This window comes from Equus quagga, chromosome 2 (assembly GCF_021613505.1).
Source record: "Equus quagga isolate Etosha38 chromosome 2, UCLA_HA_Equagga_1.0, whole genome shotgun sequence".
Taxonomy (NCBI): Eukaryota; Metazoa; Chordata; class Mammalia; order Perissodactyla; family Equidae; genus Equus; species Equus quagga.
The window spans coordinates 49,608,081-49,630,462 of NC_060268.1; the positions used below are offsets into that span (position 1 = coordinate 49,608,081).

Sequence of the window (22,382 nt, forward strand, 5' to 3'; positions counted from 1 at the left end):
TACAAATTTTCAAATATTTTGTAGTTCTACTTACAGTAGTGCCAAATAATACAACCTTTCCTAAGTCACATTGTCTGCTCTCTAATTTTTTCCTGTTTTAAAAAATTTAAGCCTACCTTGTCTTTGGGCTTTTTTCTATTTCTTTTCAGCCTTTTTTTTTCTTTCCTGAGATCTGCTTACATTTTTTCTATCCAATCTCAGTTTATACACATTCTTAATATTTAAAAGATTAAATATTAAGAAAAAGGAACCCTCATACACTGCTGGTGGGAATGCAAACTGGTGTGGCCACTATAGAAAACAGTATGGAGATTCCTCAAAAACTTAAAAATAGAACTACCATACGACCCAGCTATCCTACTACTGGGTATCTATCCAAAGAGTGTGAAGTCAGCAATTCCAAAAGTCCCATGCACCCCAATGTTCATTACAACATTATTTACAATAGCCAAGACGTGGAAGCAACCTAAGTGCCCATCAACAGATGATTGGATAAAGAGGATGTGGTGTATATATATATATATATAATGGAATACTACTCAGCCGTAAAAAAAGAACAAAATCGTCACTTTTGCAACAACAGGGATGGACCTTGAGGGAATTATGTTAAGTGAAATAAGCCAGATAGAGAAGGACAATCTCTGTATGACTCCACTCATATGAGGAATTAAAAAATGTAGACAAAGAGAACAGATTAGTGGCTACTGGGAAAGGTGGGGTGGGGGGTGGACACAAAGGGTGACGGGGTGCACCTACCATGTGACTGACAAACAATAATGTACAACTAAAATTTCACAAGATTGTAACCTATTATTAACTCAATAAAAATTTTAAAAATAAATAAAATAAAATAAATTTTTATTGTATTCAATATGGACATGATTTAAATATATACTTATAAAAAGATGTAATTAGTAAACTACAAAAGTTAAAATTTTAAATTATTTCCATATGTGTTTTCAGATATAGTTCCTATAGTTTTCAGAAAGTTATTTTCTTCTAAAATATTCAAATATTTATTAAAATGAGGACAAAATGCAAATTATTTTATGTAAACTTTTATATAAATCATTTGAATACAACTAAAATTTAATTAGTTAAATTTCATAAGTCTAAATTTCAAAAATAAAACTGTGGACCATTCTAGCATTCAATAGCCATCTAGTTGGCAAAGAATCAATATCAGGCTTCATGTATATTATATCTAGAACTGCACATATACAAACTTTGAGAGTAATATGGATTGTTTAATATTCAGAATACTCCTGAGCTATCATGTGTGCTTGTTTCGCATACTGCATGGATTTGTGAGAGCCTTTGAAAGCATGAATTGGAACCAAAGAAAAGAGGTGCCTGTTAATATTTGAAAAATAATCCACTGCATTTATGCTGTCCAGAGGAAAAATCTGCTGAGTTAATTAGTTTGCCCTTTCTCTTATCTAAATGCTTTTATAGCTCAAATTCCTTCCCATCCTCCAAAGCAGTATCCATTTCTGTTGTCAGCAATGGCAATCTGCAAACCTTGATAGCATTTGGACAGTAATCTTTTGTTTCTAGGATACAGAAGAAAAGATAGTCCAAAGTGTTTCTCTGGGGCTTAGAAGGTGTTAATCATAAGAGCAAGTGATGTTAGTCAAGAGAGCAAACGTTTAGCATTCTGGCTTGCTCTGTGCCAGCACCAAGTGTGGGATCCCAAGTGACAGAGGAGCCCACAAGGTATTTAGTTTTTGAGTTTGTATTTGTGGTAAGTGGAGCACTCTAAATGTGTGAGTCCTAGGGCAAGGGTCTTCTCTTGTCTAGGTTTCAATGTGTTACTGCATTAAATTCTTACCTCTGACTTTATCAAGTAAATGTTTCCTCTAAAAGTGTAGAAGGATGCTAGACATCTAAAGGGAGAGGTGTAGTGGGGACAGCCGGCGGCGAAAGAGGGAAAAACTGAAATGAATTTGAAGGGAGCTGAAGCAAAACATCACAGTTCATTAATTTTATTTGGAAGTTTGGAGTTTGGTCTAGAAAGATTAGTTTATTACTTTTGTTTCTGTGTGTCTGTTCTCTCTCTCTTGGTTCTATAAATTGTCTTGAATTAGTTATTGTTTAGATAATTTGAAAATATTCTATTTGGGGATGTGTTACCTCTTGTGTTTATCATTGGGATTTAAGTTCCTCTATAGAAAGGTTTTGGAAAGTAGAGATGCCTTCAATTTGTTTATAACAATCTAATTACTTCAATTAATATTTTCAGCCTGGAATGTAATATATGGGATGTTTCTACTATAAATCAAGCCCTTAATTTGAAGAAGATTCACAGACCTCAACTAGAACTTCTCAGAGGGCACTTTCAAATGAACATAGTTAGGGACATTTTGGGTTTGGTTGTGTCCAAACTCGTAGACAGAATTGCCCAGGATATTAATAATGGGGGCAGGGGAGAAATGTGTTCTGTAACACTATTACTTATCTCTATTCCCCAGTACTGTAAGTCCAGATTAAAATAACAGTTTGAAGTTATACTTTTTGAGCAAGAGAGAAAAAATACCATATATTAGGAAATCCTGCTAAAGAAGTGTCAAAAACCACAGGGTGCAAAATAATTTTAACTGAACTTAAAAGGTGAAGAAGAAATCATCTGGCTTAGCAATTAGATATATTTCCCCTCATTTCAACTACCTCAATTCTTTAAGTGTTAAATATCCAGGCCTGAAATGTGATCTACTCATTCACTTTCCAGTATTAATCAGGGATTATGTCTCCTAGTTTGATTCATATTTTAACCATGCTTAAAGGTTTTATTCTTTCTGGCACTTTGCATCAGGCTAAGAGTAGTCAAACTATGGAAGTTTGTAGATAAATAGAAAAATTTTAGTATGGTATTACTCTTAAATTGCTTCAGAATTCTCACCTTTTTTAGGAAGGCACATTATAACATTCAAGTTATTTCACATTACTGCTTGACCTACTCTACATAGGACCTATGATGATTTTCTGCGTTTTATAAAATTTCAGGTCCATCATTAGCAATTCACTTTGCTTTGACCACAAATACACTATTTTCTTCCTTTTTGAAATACTAATAATAAAAGTAGGTTGGAACACAGCAGCATTGTTGGCAAACCAAACTTTATTAAATGTTTGATTTTATCTGTTATAGAACATGAAAAGCAGCGGTTATGCAAGAGCACCGATTATATGAATTTGCATTTCAAAGTGAAATGGTTTTATAATGAATATGTGCGAGAACTTCCTGCCTTCAAGGATGCTGTTCCTGAATACTCCTTGTGAGTAGCGATTTTCACCCCCAAGTTTGTTCTCAAATCATAGTCTTGTAAAATTACACCTGAATTATGCAGCCCTAAAATCTCTTCACAGTCTTCATTTAAATGCAGACATTTCTATTATAAAATTAACATTAACTGATTTGCATGTCTTTGGGAACCATATTTAATTGAATTGTGTTGCATTTTTCAAATATGACTTACTTGGATATTCGACTCAAAGAGAAAGAAACACATGATAGGATATAGCCTACAAGATGAAACTATATCCTATAAAAGTGCTTGAAACTAGGTTTTTTGGGGAAAATGACAGTGCTTGTATATTGATCTATATGATCAGATTTTCCCTTTAATTCAAACTGCAAAATATCGTAGAGATTCATATTTCTAAAATAGAAGTCATCGTTAAACAGGTAACTTTTTTCATAAATACGTCTCTATGAAATACATTTGTAATCACACAATCAGACATGTAATATTCTGCAGTGGATACTTATTAGAATTCTACTTTATTCTATTGAGGGGGTCTTCCATATACCAGGTGCTGTGCCAAGTACTGAAGGACAACAGTAAATACTATAAAGACCTCACTCAGGAAGGAACTTATACTCTAGGAGACATTGATAAGTACAAAGTCATGATAAAGCAAGGCAAAACGAAATAAGTACTAATTCTAGGAGTACAAGTAAAGTGCAACGGGGCCTCACAGAAGAGAGACATTAGCCTTATTTGGGGGACTCTACACAGTATTTATGGATGCAGTTGCATTTGATGTAACTGTGAAAGTATGGTCAGGTTATGGCAAGAAAAGAAAAAAACAAGTGTTAAGGTAGAAAGAAAAATTATGAACATAATTATGGAGGTAGGAATATGTAGGCTATGATTAAGCACTATGATTAAGCACTTATTAGGCACTAAGAGATTAAAAACTACATGGAGACTTCAGCATTCTCACAATGCTGGGGAGACAAAAATTGGAGGTCAAGGCTTTCTAAGGAAGAAGAAGCTTATAAATACCGCAGGCTTTCAGGTGAGATCCCTGAAGGGCTCTGCCCTAGAAATAAAGGCAAACTGGAAATAGCCCTGACTAAAACCAAGCCTTGAATAGATCATGGTAATCTCCCTGCATTCTACCTATGAGGAGAAATTTAGATCCTCCTTGGAGGAAATAATCAAAGCTTCCTCAATTTTTCACAAACAATGTATAGTAGTCAACAAAAAATTAAAGACTGTCAGGCAACAGGACCAAATGACTAGAATTTAAGATAAAAACAGATATTAGACTTATCAGACATGGACTTTGATGTATACTTCAAAATGTGGGAGAATTTCAACCAAAAAAAATGAAATCTGTAAGAATAATATGGACATTGTAGAACTGACATACGATTAAATTAGGAATATAATAGATGGGCTTAATGGCAGATTATACACAGCAGAAGAGGGGCTAAAATAACTAGAAGATAGGATTGGACAATATATCCATATAAAAACATAGAGAGGCACAGAAAATGCAAGATATAGAAAAAATAGAACAAGGAATATATGGAACAAATTATAAAGATCTGATATACAAAGAATTGAGACCCAGAAAAGGAGAAGAGAGAAAGAGTAGTACCAGAGCAATGTTTGGGAAGATACTAGGTGTGGAATAGAAGGGATTGAAACCAGAATACAATGCAATGATATCTTTTAAGTACTGAAAGAAAACAACTAACAACTTAGATTCTAGAAGCATCAAAAACTCCTTCAAAAAAAAAACAAATAAAGACATTTACATAACTGAGAAGCTAAAAGAACCGATTTCCTGCAGACCTTCACCAAAAATATACATACTATAGCCATGCCTCAGATAGAAGGAAAATTACCCAAGGTGAAAATACAGTAATGTAGTAAAGAATAAAAAGCATGAAAAGTAATGTAGTAAAGAATAAACACATATTAACTATTTAAAATAAAAAGTAATTTCTATAGAATAAAATATACATAGAACTAAAATACAAGACAATAGCATGAAAAGGTGAAAGAGCAATAAATGGAGTTACTATGTTATGAGATCCTTGAATTGTTTGGAAAGTGTACAAGTCACTAATAAGTCATAGATGCATATTATAATATATAGTGTAACTCCTTAAGGTATAATATAATACTATGCATCAATAATATAATGGGGGAAGAGGAGAGAAAAAATACTTAAAAGTGAGAAAGGAGGATGAAAAGAATAAAGAACAGGTAGAAAACTTAGGGGGGAAGCAAGATGATAGATTTAAAATTAGATATATCAGAAAATTAAGTGTAATCATAAAATGTAAATGAATTAATACTCTAGTCAGCAGATATTGTCTTACTAGATAAAAGAGTAAAACCCAAAATATCTTGCTTGCAATTTGTTCACCTAAAATAGAAAGGTGATTCAAAAGGATGAAAACAATAATTGAAAGAAAACTCATGCAGTTATACTAATATTAAACAAAATAGCCTTTAAAATAAGAAATATTTTGAGAGATAGACACACTTCATGATGATTAAAGGAGTAATTCAACAAAAAGATATATAAGTTCTAAAGTTGTATGTATGATATAACATGTTGGCAAATATAGAAAGCAAAAGTTGTCCAAAGTAAAAGGCAAAATAAACAAATCTACAATTCTATTTGGAGATTACACTTCTTTCAGCAACTGATTGAAGAATCAGAGGAGAAAAGAAAATTTTCAACAGCATTAATAACATCCTTAGAGATATTTTTCTATCTAGATCTCTATCTATATCTGGTCATCCAAAGATTCCACATTAATCATAGACTATTTTTCATACAGTTTGTGCACAGACACACAACCTATCTACAATTTATAATCAATCATGACAAAATACGCATTGTTATCAGATGCACGCGGTGCATTTACCAAAATAGACTATCTGCTGGACCATAAAGCAAATCTAATGAATTTTTAAAAATTGAAACATGTGTTCTCAAACCACTTTGGAATTAAGCCAGACATCACCTCTAAGAAGATAACTAGAAAATCACCAGATAGGGAAATTAAACAGAACACTCTAAATATTTCATGAGTCAAAGAAGAAATCACAGTGTAAATTATAAAATATTTTAAGTGATAATAAAATATGGCTTGTAAAAACTTGTGGACTGCACTTAAAAAAGAAATAGAGGAAAATTTATAGCTTTAATTCTGTATAGATACAAGAAAAAAAATCATAAGGTCATTAATGTATCAGAAGAAATTTTTAAAAAGTAAAGTTAGTCAAAAGAAATCAGAAGAAATAAAATAATAAATATGACCTAGAATAAAATTATTTGCAAAATTTAAATTACTAAGCCAAAGTTGGTTTTGAAAAGACTGACAAAATCAAAAAAGACTTGAGGCCAGCCCCGTTGTCCAGTGGTTAAGTACTCATGCTCCACTTCGGCAGCCCAGGGTTTCATCAGTTCAGATCCTGGGTGTGGACATTGCACCACTCATCAGGCCATGCTGAAGTGGCATCCCACATAACACAACCAGGGGTACGCACAACTAGAATATACAACTATTTCTGGGGGGCTTTGAGGGGAAGAAGAAAAAAAATGAAGATTATTGGCAACAGATGTTAGCTCAGGTGCCAATCATTACAAAAAAAAAAAAAGGCTTGGAACAGATGAAAAAGAAAGAGGAAATGTCCCAAATTATCATGAAAAGACACCACTAAAGATACTACAAAGATGAAAAAAAAACATTTATGCCAATAGATTTAGAAAGTTAGACATAATGTACAAATTCCTTTAAAAATAGAAAGTATTAAGCTAACATAAGAAAAAACACAAATATGAATGGGCCCATAACTATTTAAAAGTTGAATCCTCAATTACAAATCCTGTCACAAATAAAACTCTAAGCCCAGATGGCTCCAAAACTGTTTAAGGAAGAATATCACCAATATTACACAAACTGTTGCAGAGAAGGCAGGAATACTCAAATCATCTTTTAAGGTCAGCATATCCTCACTCCTAAAACCTATTGAGAACATAAGAAATATGAATAATTACAGCTCAATTTCTCTCATGAACATAGTTTTAAAAAAAAAAACTCAAATGACATATTAGCCAACAGAATCCAGTGGTTTGTAAAAAGACTAACATAACAGGATGAAGAGGAATTTATTCCTGGATGTGAGATTAGCTAAACATTTTTAAAGGAATGAATGCAATTTACCACATTTAAAGAATGAAGGAAGAATGATTCCTGCAATCATAAACACAACTCACAGAATAATCATTCAATAAAATGCAGCATCAATTTATTATAAAAAATCTCTTAGCAAGTTGGGAATAGAAGGGAACTATTTTAATCTAATAAAAGACATTCCCCCTTCAAAAAAAAAACTAAACTAACATGCTTACTGATATTGATAAAATTTTAAAAGCAAGGGGACTAAGATCAAGAATGAGACTGATAAGTGATAACATCACCTTTATTTAACATTGGACTAGAGGCCATAGGCAGTGCAATGAAACAAGAAATGAATAGAAAAGTATGATTGTAAAAGCATCAAATGATGCTGTCAGTATTATATGACAAAATTGTGCATCTAGAAAATCCAAAAGCAACTAATAGAATTTAAAAAGTGAATGTTGGAGTGATGACAGCCTTATAGCAGAGTGAGTTGTTCCCTTAGTCTCTCGCCCACTAAGTTACAACAAAATGGACATTCATTAACCAACAGAGGATTCTCTACAAAGCACAATAGGACATCTGAGAGATCCATACCACCATACATCTGAAGGTGGGGGCTGGGTTCCTGGGAAGCAGTGGAAAGATGTGAATAGAACCCTCCCCCTCCTCTGTGGCAGCCATCTGGGTCATGGGTCCTCACACAACACCTGGCACAAGACTGTAAGAGGAGGCAGGGGCAGCCAGGCCTGTGTGCAAATGTGTTTGCTTTCAGAGTTGCAGGCTAGCTGCAGGAGCAACCATTGTGCCACAGGGGCCTCGCCCGTGGGAAAGCTCTCCACCAAGTGGTGCAGCCCAGGCCCCATGAAGGAGCTTCCACCAAGTGGAGCAGCTCAGGCAAACCACCCATGAGCACAGAGCCCACCCACTCAAGTGAAAAGAAATCACCCCTCCCCTCCTGGCTAGTGCACCAGCTTGGTTGGTCCCCTGCCAAGGCAGCAGTCCATCATCAGAGCACATGCATGTGCATGTGTGACCAGCCAAGTGGCTGCAGCCAGCGGGCAAACATAGATGAGCTCAGTGGCACAACTTCCAGCAGACACAGCACGTGCCACCTCCCCCCAACCCCAGAAGTGGCAGGCGGAACCTGCAAACTGATACTACTACAAATGCCCTGGCAAAGGATCAGCTCATCAAACACCATGAAAAACTACAGTAGCACTTCAGAGCAGAAGGAAAATGACAAGTCTCCAGAAACCAATTCTGAAGTCACAGAAATTTACAATCTAAATGACAGAGAATTCAAAATAGTTGTAATAAAGAAACTCAATGAATTACAAGAAAACTCAGAAGGACAATTCAATGAGCTCAGTAATAAAATTAATGATCAGAAGGAATACTTCACCAAAGAGATTGAAACTCTAAAAAGAACCAAACAGAAATTCTGGAGATGAATAACACAATTAATGAGATAAAAAATAATCTAGAATCCTTAAAAAATAGAGCTGACGTTATGAAGGACAGAATTGGTGATTTAGAGGATAGACATATAGAAATATTTCAGGTGGAACAAAGAGAACTAAGATTTTTAAAAAATGAAGAAATTCTTGGAGAAATATGTGATACAATTAGAAAATGCAACATAAGGATTATAGGTATTTCAGAGGGAGAAGAGAGGGACAAAGGAGCAGAGAGCTTGTTTGAAGAAATAATAGCTGCTAACTTCCCAAACCCATGGAAAGAACTGGACTTACAAGTACCTGAAGCCAATAGAATTATTTACCTCAAAGAGTAGAGACCTTCTCCAAAGCATATAATAGTAAAACTAGGAAAAATCAACAACAAAGAAAAAATATTAAGGGCAGCAGAGCAGAAGAAAATAACCTACAAAGGAACCCCTATCAGGCTTTCAGAAGATTTCTCAGCAAAAACCTTACAGTCTCGGAGAGAATGGAATGCTATATTAAAAATACTGAAAGACAAAAACTTTCAGCCAAGAAAACTCTATCCAGAGAAACTATCCTTCAGATTCAGTGGAGAAATAAAAGGTTTTCTGATAAACAAAAGCTGAGGGAGTTCATTGCCACTAGACCTCCCTTACAAGAAATGTTGAAGGAAGCACTCATATCTTAAACAAAAAGGCAAAGGTTTACAAAGCTTTGAGCAGATGATAAACAGTCAGACAAATTGGAAAATTGCAGCTCTCTATCAAAACAGGTTAGCAAACAATTATAACATAAAAGAGAAAGGAAAGGATACAAAATAACTATAAACACTTCAATTTAGTCACAAACTCACAACACAAAAGAGAATAATTTGTGACAGCAGTAACTCAGAAGAAGAAATGGGAGAGGATGGAACCTGCTTAGGCTACTGGAGATAAAAGGCTATCAGAATATGGACTATTTCATCTACAAGATCTTTTATATAAACCTCGTGGTAACCACTAAACAAAATATCAGAACAGAGCCACAATTAATAAATGAAGATAAAACTGAGAAACCATCACAGAAAACCACCAAACTGAAATAGCAATCAGAAATAAAAGGGAAGAGAAACAATGGAAATATAGAACAATCAGAAAACAAGAGATAAAATGGCAGTATTAAGCCTTCATATGTCAAGAATCACTCTAAAGGTAAATGGATTGAATTCATCAATCCAAAGAGAAAGAGTAGCTGGGTGGATTAAAACACAAGACCTAACAACATGCAGCCTCCAGGAAACACGTCTCCGCTCTAAAGACACACATAGACTCAGAGGGAAGGAATGGAAGCAAATGGTACTCCAAGTTAATGGCAAACAAAAGAAAGCAGGTGTTGCCATACTTTTATCAGATGAAGCAGACTTCAAGATAAAAAAGACAGTGAAAGTCAAGGAGGGGCAATATATAATGATAAAAGGGACATTCCACCAAAAGGACATAACACTTATGAATAGATCTGAAAGAAATGAGATAGAGACTTAAAAAAAAACAGTAGAAAGGATCAATGAAACTAAGAGCTGGTTTGTTGAGAAGATAAACAAAATTGACAAAGCTTTAGCCAGACTCACTAAGAAAAAAAAAGAGAAGACACAAATAAATAAAATTAGAAATGAAAGAGAAGTTACACCAGATACCACAGAAATACAAAGAATTATAAGAGCACACTATGAAAACTATATGCCAACAAATTATATAACCTGGAAGAAGTGGAAAAATTCTTAGACTCAAACAACCTCCCAAAACTGAATCAAGAAGAAATAGAGAATCTGAATAGACTGATCCCAAGTAAAGATATTGTAACAGTGATCAAAACCCCCCCACCCCAAAAATCAAAACTCCAGGACCAGATGGCTTCTATGGAGAATTCTACCAAATACTCAAAGAAAATGTCTATCCTTCTGAAACTTGTTCAAAAAATTGAAGAAGATAAAACACTTCCTAACTCATTCTATGAGGCCAACATTACCCTGATATCAAAACCAGGCAAGGATAGTACAAGGAAGGAAAAATTATAGGCCAATATCATTGATGAACATAGATGTAAATATCCTCAACAAAATATTGGCAAACCGAATACAGCAATGCATTAAAAGGATGATACACCATGATCAAGTGGGATTTATACCAGCAATGCAGGGATAGTTCAACATCCCATAAATCAATCCTTGTGATACACCACATTAACAAAATGCGGAATAAAAATCACATGATCATCTCAATAGATGCAGAGAAAGCATTTGACAAGATCCTACATCCATTTATGATAAAAACTGTCAATAAAGTGGGTATAGAAGGAAAGTACCTCAACATAATAGAGGCCATATATGATAAACCCACAGCCAACATCATACTAAACAGTGAAAAACTGAAAGCCACCCCTCAGAGAACAGGAACAAGACAAGGGTGCCCACTCTCGCCACTCCTATTCAAGATAGTACTGGAGATTTTGGTCAGAGAAATTAGTCAAGAAAAAGAAATAAAAGGTATCCAAATTGGAAAGGAAGGAGTGAAACTCTGGCTGTTTGCAAATGACTTGATTCTATATATAGAAAATACTAAAGAATCTACCAGAAAACTATTAGAAATAATCCACAGCTACACCAAAGTCGCAGGATACAAAATCAACATATAAAAATCAGTTGCATTTCCATAGACTAATAAAGAACTAGCAAAAAGAGAAGTCAAGAATCTACTCCCATTTACTATCACAAAAAAAAGAAGACGATACCTAAGAATAAATTTAACTAAGGAGTGAGAGACCTATAACTGAAAACTATAAGACATTATTGAAGGAAATTGAAGAAGACATAAAGAAATGGAAAGATATTCCATGCTCATAGGTTGAAAGAATAATAATAGTTAAAATGTCCATATTACCAAAAACAGTCTACAGATTCAATGCAATCCCGATCAGAATCAATGACTTCATGGAAACAGAACAAAGAATCCTAAAACTTATATTTAATAACAAAAGACCCTGAATAGCCACAGCAATCCTGAAAAAAAGAACAAAGCTGGAGGCATCACAATCCCTGACTTCAAAATATGCTACAAAGATATAGTAATCAAAACACCATAGTACTAGCAGAAAAATAGACACACAGATCAATGGAATAGCATTGAAAGTCCATAAATAAAACCACACATCTATGGACAGTTATCTTTGACAAAGGAGCCAAGAACATACAATGGAGAAAGGAAAGTTGCTTCAACAGATGGTGTTGGGAAAACTGGACAGCTACATGCAAAAGAATGAAAGTAGACCATTATCCTTTGCCAAACACAAAAATTAACTCAAAATGGATTAAAGACTTGAATTAAGACCTGAAACTATAAAACTCCTTGAAGAAAATATAGACAGTACACTCTGACATCATTCTTAGTGCATCTTTTTGAATACCATGTCTACTCAGGCATGGGAAACAAAAGTAAAAATAAACAAACGGGACTACACCAGACTAAAAAGCTTCTGCAAGGCAAAGGAAACAAAGAACGAAACAAAAAGACAACCCACCAACTGGGAGAAAATATTTGCAAATTATATATCCAACAAGGGGTTAGTTTTCAAAATATAGAAAGAACTCATACAACTCAACAACAAAAAAACAAACAACCTGATCAAAAAATGGGCAGAGGGTATGAAAAGACATGTTTCCAAAGAAGATAAACAGATGGTGAACAGGCACATGAAACAATGCTCAACATCACTAATTATTAGGGAAATGAGAATCAGAACTACAATGAGATATCACCTTACATCTGTCAGGATGGCTATAATTAACAGGACAAAAAATAACAAATGTTAGAGAGGATGTGAAGAAAAGGGAACCTTCATACATTGCTGGTGAGAATGCAAACTGGTTCAGCCACTGTGGAAAACAATATGGAGTTTTCTCAAAAAATTAAAAACAGAAATATCATATAATCCAGCTATCCTACTACTGGGTATTTATCCAAAGAACTTGGAATCAACAATTCAAAGAGATTTATGCAACCCTATGTTCACTGCGGCACTATTCACAACAGCCAAGACATGGAAGCAACTCAAGTGCCCACCAACTGATGAATGGATAAAGAAGATGTGGTATATATATATATACAATGAATGCTAAACAGCCATAAAAAAAGACAAAATTGTCCCACTTACAACAACATGGTTGGACCTTGAGGGTATTATGTTAAGCAACATAAGCCAGAGAGAGAAAGACAAACACTGTATGATTTCACTCATATGTGGAAGATAAACAAATACATGGACAAAGAGAGCAGATTAGTGGTTACCAGAGGGAAAGGGGGTTGAAGGGTGGGTGAAAGGGGTAAAAGAGCACCTATGTATGGTGAAAGATAAAAAAATTAGACTATTGGTGGTGAACATGATAAAGTTTATACAGAAACTGACAAACAATAATGTACACCTGAAATTACACTGTTATAAACCATTATGACCTCAATAAAATGATTGAAAAAATTAAATAAAAAGTGAATGCTGTAAGTCTATGTAAAAGTTCATTGCATTTCTATATAATAGCCACAATTAGAAAATTATATATAAATCATACTATTCAAATAACTTTAAAACCATGAAAAAGAAACATGATGAAAGATGTGCAAGCCCTCTATTCAGGCAGCTATAAAAAATCACTGAGAGAAATTTAAGATGAACTAAACACACAATGTTCCTAAAAAGATGCATTATTGTAAAGATAGTATTTCTCCTCACATTGCCTTCTAGATTCAATACAATCCCATAAAAATTTCAGCAGATATTTTTGTGCAAATTGCCAACTTATTCAAAAATGTATACAGAAACACAAAGGGCTATGAAAGCCAAGGTAATCTTGAGAAGAAGTAAAAATGTTGGAGAACTGAAATATCAGTTATCAAGACTTGTTAAAGAGATACAGTTATTAAAAGAGTGCAGTGTTAGTGCACGATAAGTAGACCAATGGGACAAAATAGCCCAAAGACAAACCTACACATATGGTGTTACCTGATCTGCATCAAAGATGCTAACTCAAGGGAGTGAAGGAATGGATGGTTTTCTAATTAAATGGTGCTAGACAATTGCACATCCATGTAGAAAAAAGAACTTTGAAACTTGACTCAGACCATTTTAAAAACCCAAGTGCAGATGAATTATAGATCATAAGAAGTTAACGTGAGTACCCAGGATAAGTTACAAGAGACTAGTCGGTATGAGTAGAAACCCAATAGTAAACCACTATGAGAGAAAGGCATGACAGGCGTCACAGCCCACAAGGTCTGAATTTTACAGGATTCTGAATTGTAAAGGGAATTGTAGAGTGGGAATTGGGAACTAAGCATTTCTGAGGCAGCACTGGAAGAACCAAGAAAGAGTGAGGGACTAAAGGTAAAAGAGAGGGGGATACATTTGATGAAGTAAAGCTAAAGGTCTCTGAGGAAGTAGAACTGGAAAAAGGGAGTAAAAAGAGATTTTTGGTCCTGAGTTACTCTCATATAAGAAAAGAGCAATGTTCACTGTTATTTATGTACAAATGACCTCTTTTATTGTATGTAACATTATTCTTGTTTATTTAGGTGGTTTGAACCTTTTGTCATGCAGTGGCTAGATGAAAATGAAGATGTATCAATGGAGTTCCTTCATGGAGCACTGGGAAGAGACAAAAAAGATGGAGTGAGTTTAAATTACTTTAAGATTGCTTATTGTCAAGAATCATTCACGCTGCTCAATTTTAGGCTAATGGGAATTGTTAGGCTCATTGTTATTAATTAAGTTTTGTTTTAATTCTCTAATGATCAAAATAAATTTAAAAGACAATTTTAAAGGGCTAGTAGGAACCCTAGAGAATTGCTTAAATTAAAAAAAAAAAACATCAATCACCCTTTTGCCCCAAGATTCTTTACTTCTTGAATTGGTCTGAATCTACAGAGTCAGTAGCCTTGTACAAAACTCCCTTGTTGTCCTGGAACCTTTCCAGGATTACAAGATTAGGAGCAGACACCCTCCCAGCCCCTCTGGAGCAACTCAAAAGTCTTGAGTCACAATCAGCTTGCTAATCCATCCTAATGCCTGTGGGGAATGAGAAATATGAAAGAACTAGTCCTCAATTCAGCAATGGAGAAACCAATGAATAGCAGCCTGCCCCATGATATTAGTTCCACTACACTTTCTAGAAAAGTTGATGGATGATTTTAAAATGGGTATTTTATTACCAAGAAATGAAGGTACATGATATGAAGGTACATAATATAGGAGATTCAGTTGTTTATGTGAAATAATGAAGACTCTTTACACAGTCCCTCTAATGTGCTTCCTGGATGGTTTCGCCTTCTCTCCCCTCAGTTCCAGCAGACGTCTGATCATGCCCTTTTCTCTTGTTCTGTGGTTGATGTCTTTGCTCAGCTTAATCAGAGCTTTGAGATTATTAAGAAACTGGAATGTCCTAATCCTGAAGCATTATCTCACTTAATGAGAAGATTTGCAAAGGTAGGTTAAATGAAATGACTCCTGTCTTTGATGGAACTGTAGCATGTTATTATTTTCATACACAGAACCTGAAACATGCTGTTGTTTTGTGGTATTAGTCTTCTCTGACACAACTACCCCAGTTTAATTTCTAATTCTAGTACTAATAAGTTTAGTTGTTTGAAATTTATCTTTGTTTCTGTACTTCCTGTTTCTTAAACATGGATTTATCATTTTAAAAACCTATTATTCACGTTAATGACAGTCATTTGTAATTGAAGAGATTACCATGGGTAGCCAAATTATTTCCATTTCAAATGTGGTTCTAACTGAAAATAAGCCTTGGCATTTCATATTCAAATTGCAAGTATTTTTTAGTGGACACTATAGTTAGACGAAAAGTGTATTGGACTTGAAGTCATGAAAACTGAGTTCTCATTTGAAATCAGCCAATAACTTTAGTGTGAGTCTGAGCAGTTCACTTGATTTTTACGAATTTAGTTTTCTTAGTTGACAGATTGATCTTGACCAACTTTATCACTCTTAAGACCTCTTCCTCCTCTTGGAGTCTAAGAGGGCTTGCAAAATGCTTACTACTTTGCCAAGACTTTCGATGGAAATATAATAAAAGATGTAATCTCTGCCTTTCAAATATTAAAAAACAAAAGATTCCATGTAATAATCAAGATAACATGGAATGAACTAATTGGGAGATGACATGAAGAGGGACACAATTCGGTTGGGATCTACACAAAGTTGAGCAGAAGGAAAACTAATGAGAACTGAATAGACAAAGGTTTCATTGGAAAAGCAGGCTCAAATAAACGAGAAGTTTATTTAGGTTAGAAAGTTAGAAAAATATTCGAAACCATGGGAATAGCAAGAACAAAGAAGGAAGTAAAGCGCTAAGCTTAACATGTGAGGAGCAGGGAGAAACAACCCTCTGGCAAAAAAGACTTGTGCTAGGAGAGGCAGTGGAAAAGGTTGGGAGAGCGAAGATGGGTCCAGGTCTTGAAGAGCTTTGCTTTCCAGCCTGAGAAGTTTAGATTTAATCTCTTGGATGATTTAAGAAACACTAAACATTTGGAGATTTCTAAGCAAGGTAGTGACATAACAAACATAGTAATGTAGGGGAATGACCTACACAGTCCTGTGTCTCATGGTCCTAAGGACAAGTCTGGCTCCATGGGTGGGATGATGGCAGAGATCTCAGATGTTCATTCAACAAGTGCTTCTTACTCATTGCCTCACTTGCACTCTTTACCAGCTACTTTGAGAGATGTAGTCACGAATAAGTACAATCTCTGACCTCAAAAAACTGATAATGGGAGGGCCAAACCTATAAACAACTATGACAAATTTAAATGCTATAGTCAAGACATCTCAGAGTTTGAAAAAGGCCCAGAAAATATAAATCTATTTCACATGTTAAAAAATAAGGAAATGCTAAAACTCAAACTGTATAATATTTAAGATGTTGTATTAATTTGCCAGTGCTCCCATAATAATATACCACAGAATTGGTGGCTTAAACAGCAGAAATTTATTTTCCCACAGTTCTGGAGGCTGGAAATGCAATATCAAGGTGTCAGCAGGTTTGATTTCCTCTGAGACCTCTCTCCTTGCCTTGCAGATATCTGCCTTCTTACTGTGTCCTCTGTGGTCTTTCCTCTGTGCACACGCACCCCTGGTGTTTCTATGTGTGTGCAAATTTTCTCTTCTTATAAAGACAACAGTCAGATTGGATTGGAATCACACTAATGGCCTAATTTTAACTAAATCCCCTCCTTAAAGGCCCAATCTCAAGATAGAGTCACATTGTAAAATACTAGATGTTAGGATTTCAACATATGAATTTTGTAGGGGGACACAATTCAACCTATAACGGATATGTACATTTAACATGCTGCTGCTTTTAACCACAGATATGACCACAATGAGCATATAACTTCGTTAGTGTTATCAAAAAAAGTCTAAATTTGAGGTCCTTTATGAATGGGAGGATTGAGCTTGATCTTGTCATTGGCCCTGGCTCTTAGAAAAGTTTAAACTTGGTTCACTGGCTTCTTGCAGGAGATATCTTTATTAATTGTGGTAGGATAGTTTACACTGTGGTAACAAGTAAAACAAATTCCATGTTTTAACACCAAAAAGATTTACTTCCTGCTCATACAACATCAGATATGGGTTGGGTGACACTATAGGGTACCCTTTGTCAAAGATAAACAAAGCCAGACACTAGTTAAAATGGTAAGGACAGATTTTAATGGGTAATATGCTATTGCAATAGGGAAAAGAGTCCAGAGTGACTGGACTCAACTTTGATTTGTATAGAGGTGACCAGGTATTTTAAAGGGAGAATGAGGGAAGAGGCCTGTGGGGGGTTGGGGAGGCTCAGTAGAGTCAGGGAAGTGAAAAATCACAAAAAGTAGGAAGTGGGGTTTGTTCCATGTGAAACCCAACTGGGTTTGTAACTGAGGCTTATTGAAGCTGGCTCCTATCCTCCCACAGAGGCTGGAAGACAGTGGCCCAATCCTGAGCTGTTGACTGAAACAAATAGAAAATTCTTTTGCAAGCATTGAGTTTTCACAGGCAGACACTTTAAGGGAATCTGTGATCATCCTAGGGATGTGACCTTGAGCTGTTAGACACTATACTACTGTTTTTTTGAAGTCTTTATAGGCCAAGGTTGAGGTCTAGTTGAGAAGAGGGCTCAGAGAAGCCTGGCTAGAGGTTGATCAAGGAGAGAACCTTTGTCACCCTCCACCATTCTGTGACCAACAGGTTCTAGCCTGAGAGCCCCCAATGAGGAGAGAGCATAAGGCTCAAAAAGGGCTAATGAGCTACAGTTGGAAATTTAGGCCCACATTGTAAAAAGTCTTGAAGAGCGGGCAAAGTGGCTGAACCTTAGTAGAAAATGAGGAGCCAGCAAAGGCTTTTAGGCAGACAGGCTGTCAGCCTAAGCTGTGTTACATTATTTATCTGCCATGAAATATTTTGAACTCCAGTCTCTATCTGTTAATTAGGAAGACTAAAGCAACCTCCTGCTTTTTAAGATAATGTCTAAAAATCATTTATTTGGATAATTCCTAGAGGAGACTTTCTTGGACTTCTGATTTCAATTTCCCAATATGATGAAATCTGCAGTAAATTCTGCAGGAGAATTATTCAAAAAAATTCTATAAGAAAGTCTTTGCTTGAACTGCAGCTGCATTTTGGGCAACTGCCAAGGAAAGAATGAAACAGGGTCATTAGGGATAGTGTTTCAAAAGTTATGTCACATGCTATTCTTGGAACTTTGTAGGACTTGTAGTGGAAGCAGGATTATATGAGAATTTAATAATCTCAGAGTTAATATATCTCGTAACATACTATTATAATTGCACATGTTAGAGAAGTAATGAGAATTCTCTCTGAGAGTAGTCAGGTAGCAGAGTACGTAAGGTGGAGACATGGCAGCCCTGAGAGAAAGTGGAAGGAAAGCTGAACTGGGACTCCTGGGCCCTGGGCTCCAGCCTATGCTCCACCCCTCAGAAGCTCTGACCTTTCTCCAGTTGTAAAACTGAACCTAGCCATGTTGAGACTACTAGGGGTACAATCAAAGGGACTGAGGGAGGTATAGGTGTGGGAGGTCACAAAGGAGGTCATATTAGAATCACACACAGGAAAACATTCTCTGAAGCGAGAAGAAAAGAATCAGGTTCCATGTGTCACTGAGGAAATGTGAGCTTTTATTGGCACAATAAAAACATTTCAATTAAGTAAAACATGTTTAATTCATGGAAATTCAACACTCCCCAGTTATTATCACAAGGAAATAATGTAAGAACAATGAAAAACATTTTCTGGGAAAGTAGAAGTTGGCAATTTTCATTGAAAAATAAATTATATTTTATTGGAATGATTCAAAACCTCATAAAAATGGGGCTTTGTGGATAATGTAACTGCAATTTCACAGTGACTTCAGACTATTGGGGTTTGTTTTGTTTCATCAGATGTGACCAACTGATCTTGAAAACCCTATCCATCTTAGGTTTGGGATCTCTGTAGCAAAAAATACTGAAATCATATTCTCTTCCTGGGACCTAACATTGATTTAAACCAACTCCTGGAAAGAAGACATATTAATGATATCTACAGACATTGTAGAAGATATAGCATTCTGAAATGGGACTTAAAGGGATGATTTGTTCTTACTAAAGCATATGTAAGATTGACTAAGGTACCAAACAAATGCTTCAAATTTCATAGCGGCACAGTCAGGAGCTATGATGAGTGGTAAAGTGGGCACATGGGTAGCAAATATTCCTCTGGCTGTACTACTAGTTTAATTAAAAAAGAGAGACATGAAGTAACAATATCTTCAGTATTACTTAAAAACAAATCAACAAACATTTACTAAGTCCTGGCTGTGAGTTTGGCTGTTTGCCAGGTACCAGAGATACTGAATGAGACACACATATTCTCATCTCTGGGAACCTAATCCTAATTTTAATAAAACAACAGTGCTAATTTATTGGGCATCACTGTGTGCTAATCATTTTACATATATTGCCTCACTTATTCTTCACAACAACCCCATGAGATAGGTACTATGACTACCTGCTTATTTTCCACAATCCTATTAGAATTTCATTTTATTTAATCTGGAGCTCTTTGAATGGCAGGTCCTTTGCTGCATCCATGAAAGAACTGTCTACACCTCATGACTATTCTTCATATAAACTGTGTTTTATTATAGAATATGATGCAAATAACCCCTACTTGGCTATCTATTGCCTTTCTCTCTGCGAGGTCCCATTTCTGAAGACCAACAATCCCACAAAGCTAAAATCACGACTTAAGTTCAGAAACTCAGAAATCCTATCTTCCAGGCCTTGCTAGGTATTCCTTCCATCAACAGTTTCTCTCTGAAGAGTTACTTTCACCCTGCTATGCTTTAGTTAGGACTGTGGTTCTCAAACTTCAGCTTGGATCAGTATCACCTGGAGGCTCATTAAAATGCACATCACTGGGTCCCAACCCCAGAATTGCTGATTCCATAGACCTGGGAGAGGACCAGAGTATTTGCATTTCCAACAAGTTCCCAGGTGATGCTTATGCTGCTGCTGGAGCTGTGTCTTGGGTAGACACGAGATACATTAACTACTTACTAGCATTAGTTAAAGAACTAATATCTGATAGCGACTTACTTTGTTGAATAAATTAGAGTGAAATCAAATTTCCCCTAAAATGTACATGCACACTTTCATTCAGATATACCTTGTACATTAATAAAGAAATGGATATTATTTCAACTAGTCTACCCACAACTCTTATGGGCAAAAGGCCTTAAATCATGTTCTACATGGCTGAGCACTTTTCCTTACCCACAACCCATCCTGACTTGCTGCTTGTAGGCTAATAGATGTGAGATCCTAGGATCAGTTGTCCCCAAGCAGGAATTCAAGAAACTGGGTCTTCCTGTGAAGTAGAGGCAAGCCTTAGACCATGGGGATAGGCTACCTCGAGAATGATCAGAAATGGATATCTGGATTCCCCTGCCCAAACTTTATCTTAAGTTATGATGTCTGAGTTGCAACAAGCTCCTAAAGTCAGGCTTTTGCTTGTTTTTGGTTTTGCAATATAGTGAAATGATTCCTATAGTTTACACTGTCATTAAAACCTGTAAATTGAGAGTAGTCCTCATATGTACAAGTGAATTAGTGCTCCTTAGGTAAGTCCCAAAGTAATTTTCAGCATTATGTGTAAAGTAAAATTTGAACAGCTGCACTTGGAAGATACTTCAGTCTGATCAGCGATCTGTTTTCCTAGATTTATTGGTCTGCTGCTTGATGAGATTTTATATTTTCCAAGACCGACTTCTGACTTAAATTGATGCATATTATCATCTCACTCTGTACTCCCAAAAAACATTGATTTTCTTTCTGTGTGTTATCCCTAATTTCAGGTTTCCATTGTGATTTTAAAAATTTATAAAACAAGTTCATAGTCACATTTGGTGACTTCAGGTTTGTAGATTAAACATCTCTCATTTAGTTTAACTCCTTGGAGTGTCTCCCTGAGGTGATTTTGAGCCACAAAGAAAATTCAGAATATGTTATACAAAAATGAAAATAAAAGCTTTTTCGTCCTCGCTTTTCTATGAAAATATATGGCATATATCTATTGTTATTGTTGTTTCCTCTCTTCTAAGAAAATCACATCCACATTTGGCTTACGATAGATAATTCAAGGTACATAAGTAAAAGCAGTAGGAGGCAGACTGATCAATACATCTATAAGTAATTGAAATAAAATGTAACTAAGTTCATTGATTTCCCCTTTTTTTGCATAATTAATGAAAGCAGAGGGCATCTTTAGGTTCAGAAACTGTTATTAGATGTAAAAGGAAAATGTGGAATTAAGATGAAAAGGACAGACAGAGGGGTAAGATCAGGCAATATTTTATCAAATAATGCATCAATAAATAACTTACTAAATTGAAGGTAAATGTATTGAGATAGTGCAATGCAACTAAAGCTGAAGTTTTAGATTTTAAGAGGTGATCTTTGATATTAGTCAGTAAGACTCCTTATCATAGAAAATTACTGAAAATATTCATTGCTAAGTACCACGTATAGGAATGCTCTGGCCCCACTTATAATGAGGTATTTAGGAACATTAGAGAAAGTTGAGAAAACGACCACCACAAAGAATTTTGGCATGGTATATGTGTGTGTGTGTGGTTGGGCCAGGGGTGGGAGTGACACTAGAAATCATGAAAGATGATTCAAAGCATGAAGTGTCAATTTTTTCTGGGGTGGGGGGGAACATTAGGGGTCATCAGCTTATAAGTATCCAAACATAGAGAAGGTTGCCAGAAAATAGTGTATCTTCTGAGTAGTTAGTTAAGTTAGAAATAAAGAATTTTGCTGTGGAGTAGATTACATTAAAATGGAATGAGTCCAGGTGGAATACCTTTCAAATGTACTCAGAAATATTACAAATTGTGATCTAAATATAAGAGCTTA

General features: G+C 35.4%; 1 protein-coding gene across 1 annotated transcript in view; it reads left to right on the plus strand.

Annotated features, from left to right (window-relative positions):
• Positions 1-22,382, plus strand: part of UNC13C (unc-13 homolog C) — a 351,117-nt gene that overhangs the window by 217,289 nt on the left and 111,446 nt on the right. Inside the window, exons 15-17 of the mRNA XM_046653916.1 lie at positions 3,149-3,275; positions 14,481-14,577; positions 15,247-15,390. Coding sequence (XP_046509872.1) covers positions 3,149-3,275; positions 14,481-14,577; positions 15,247-15,390 — 368 coding nt within the window. The remainder of the gene's footprint in view (positions 1-3,148; positions 3,276-14,480; positions 14,578-15,246; positions 15,391-22,382) is intronic.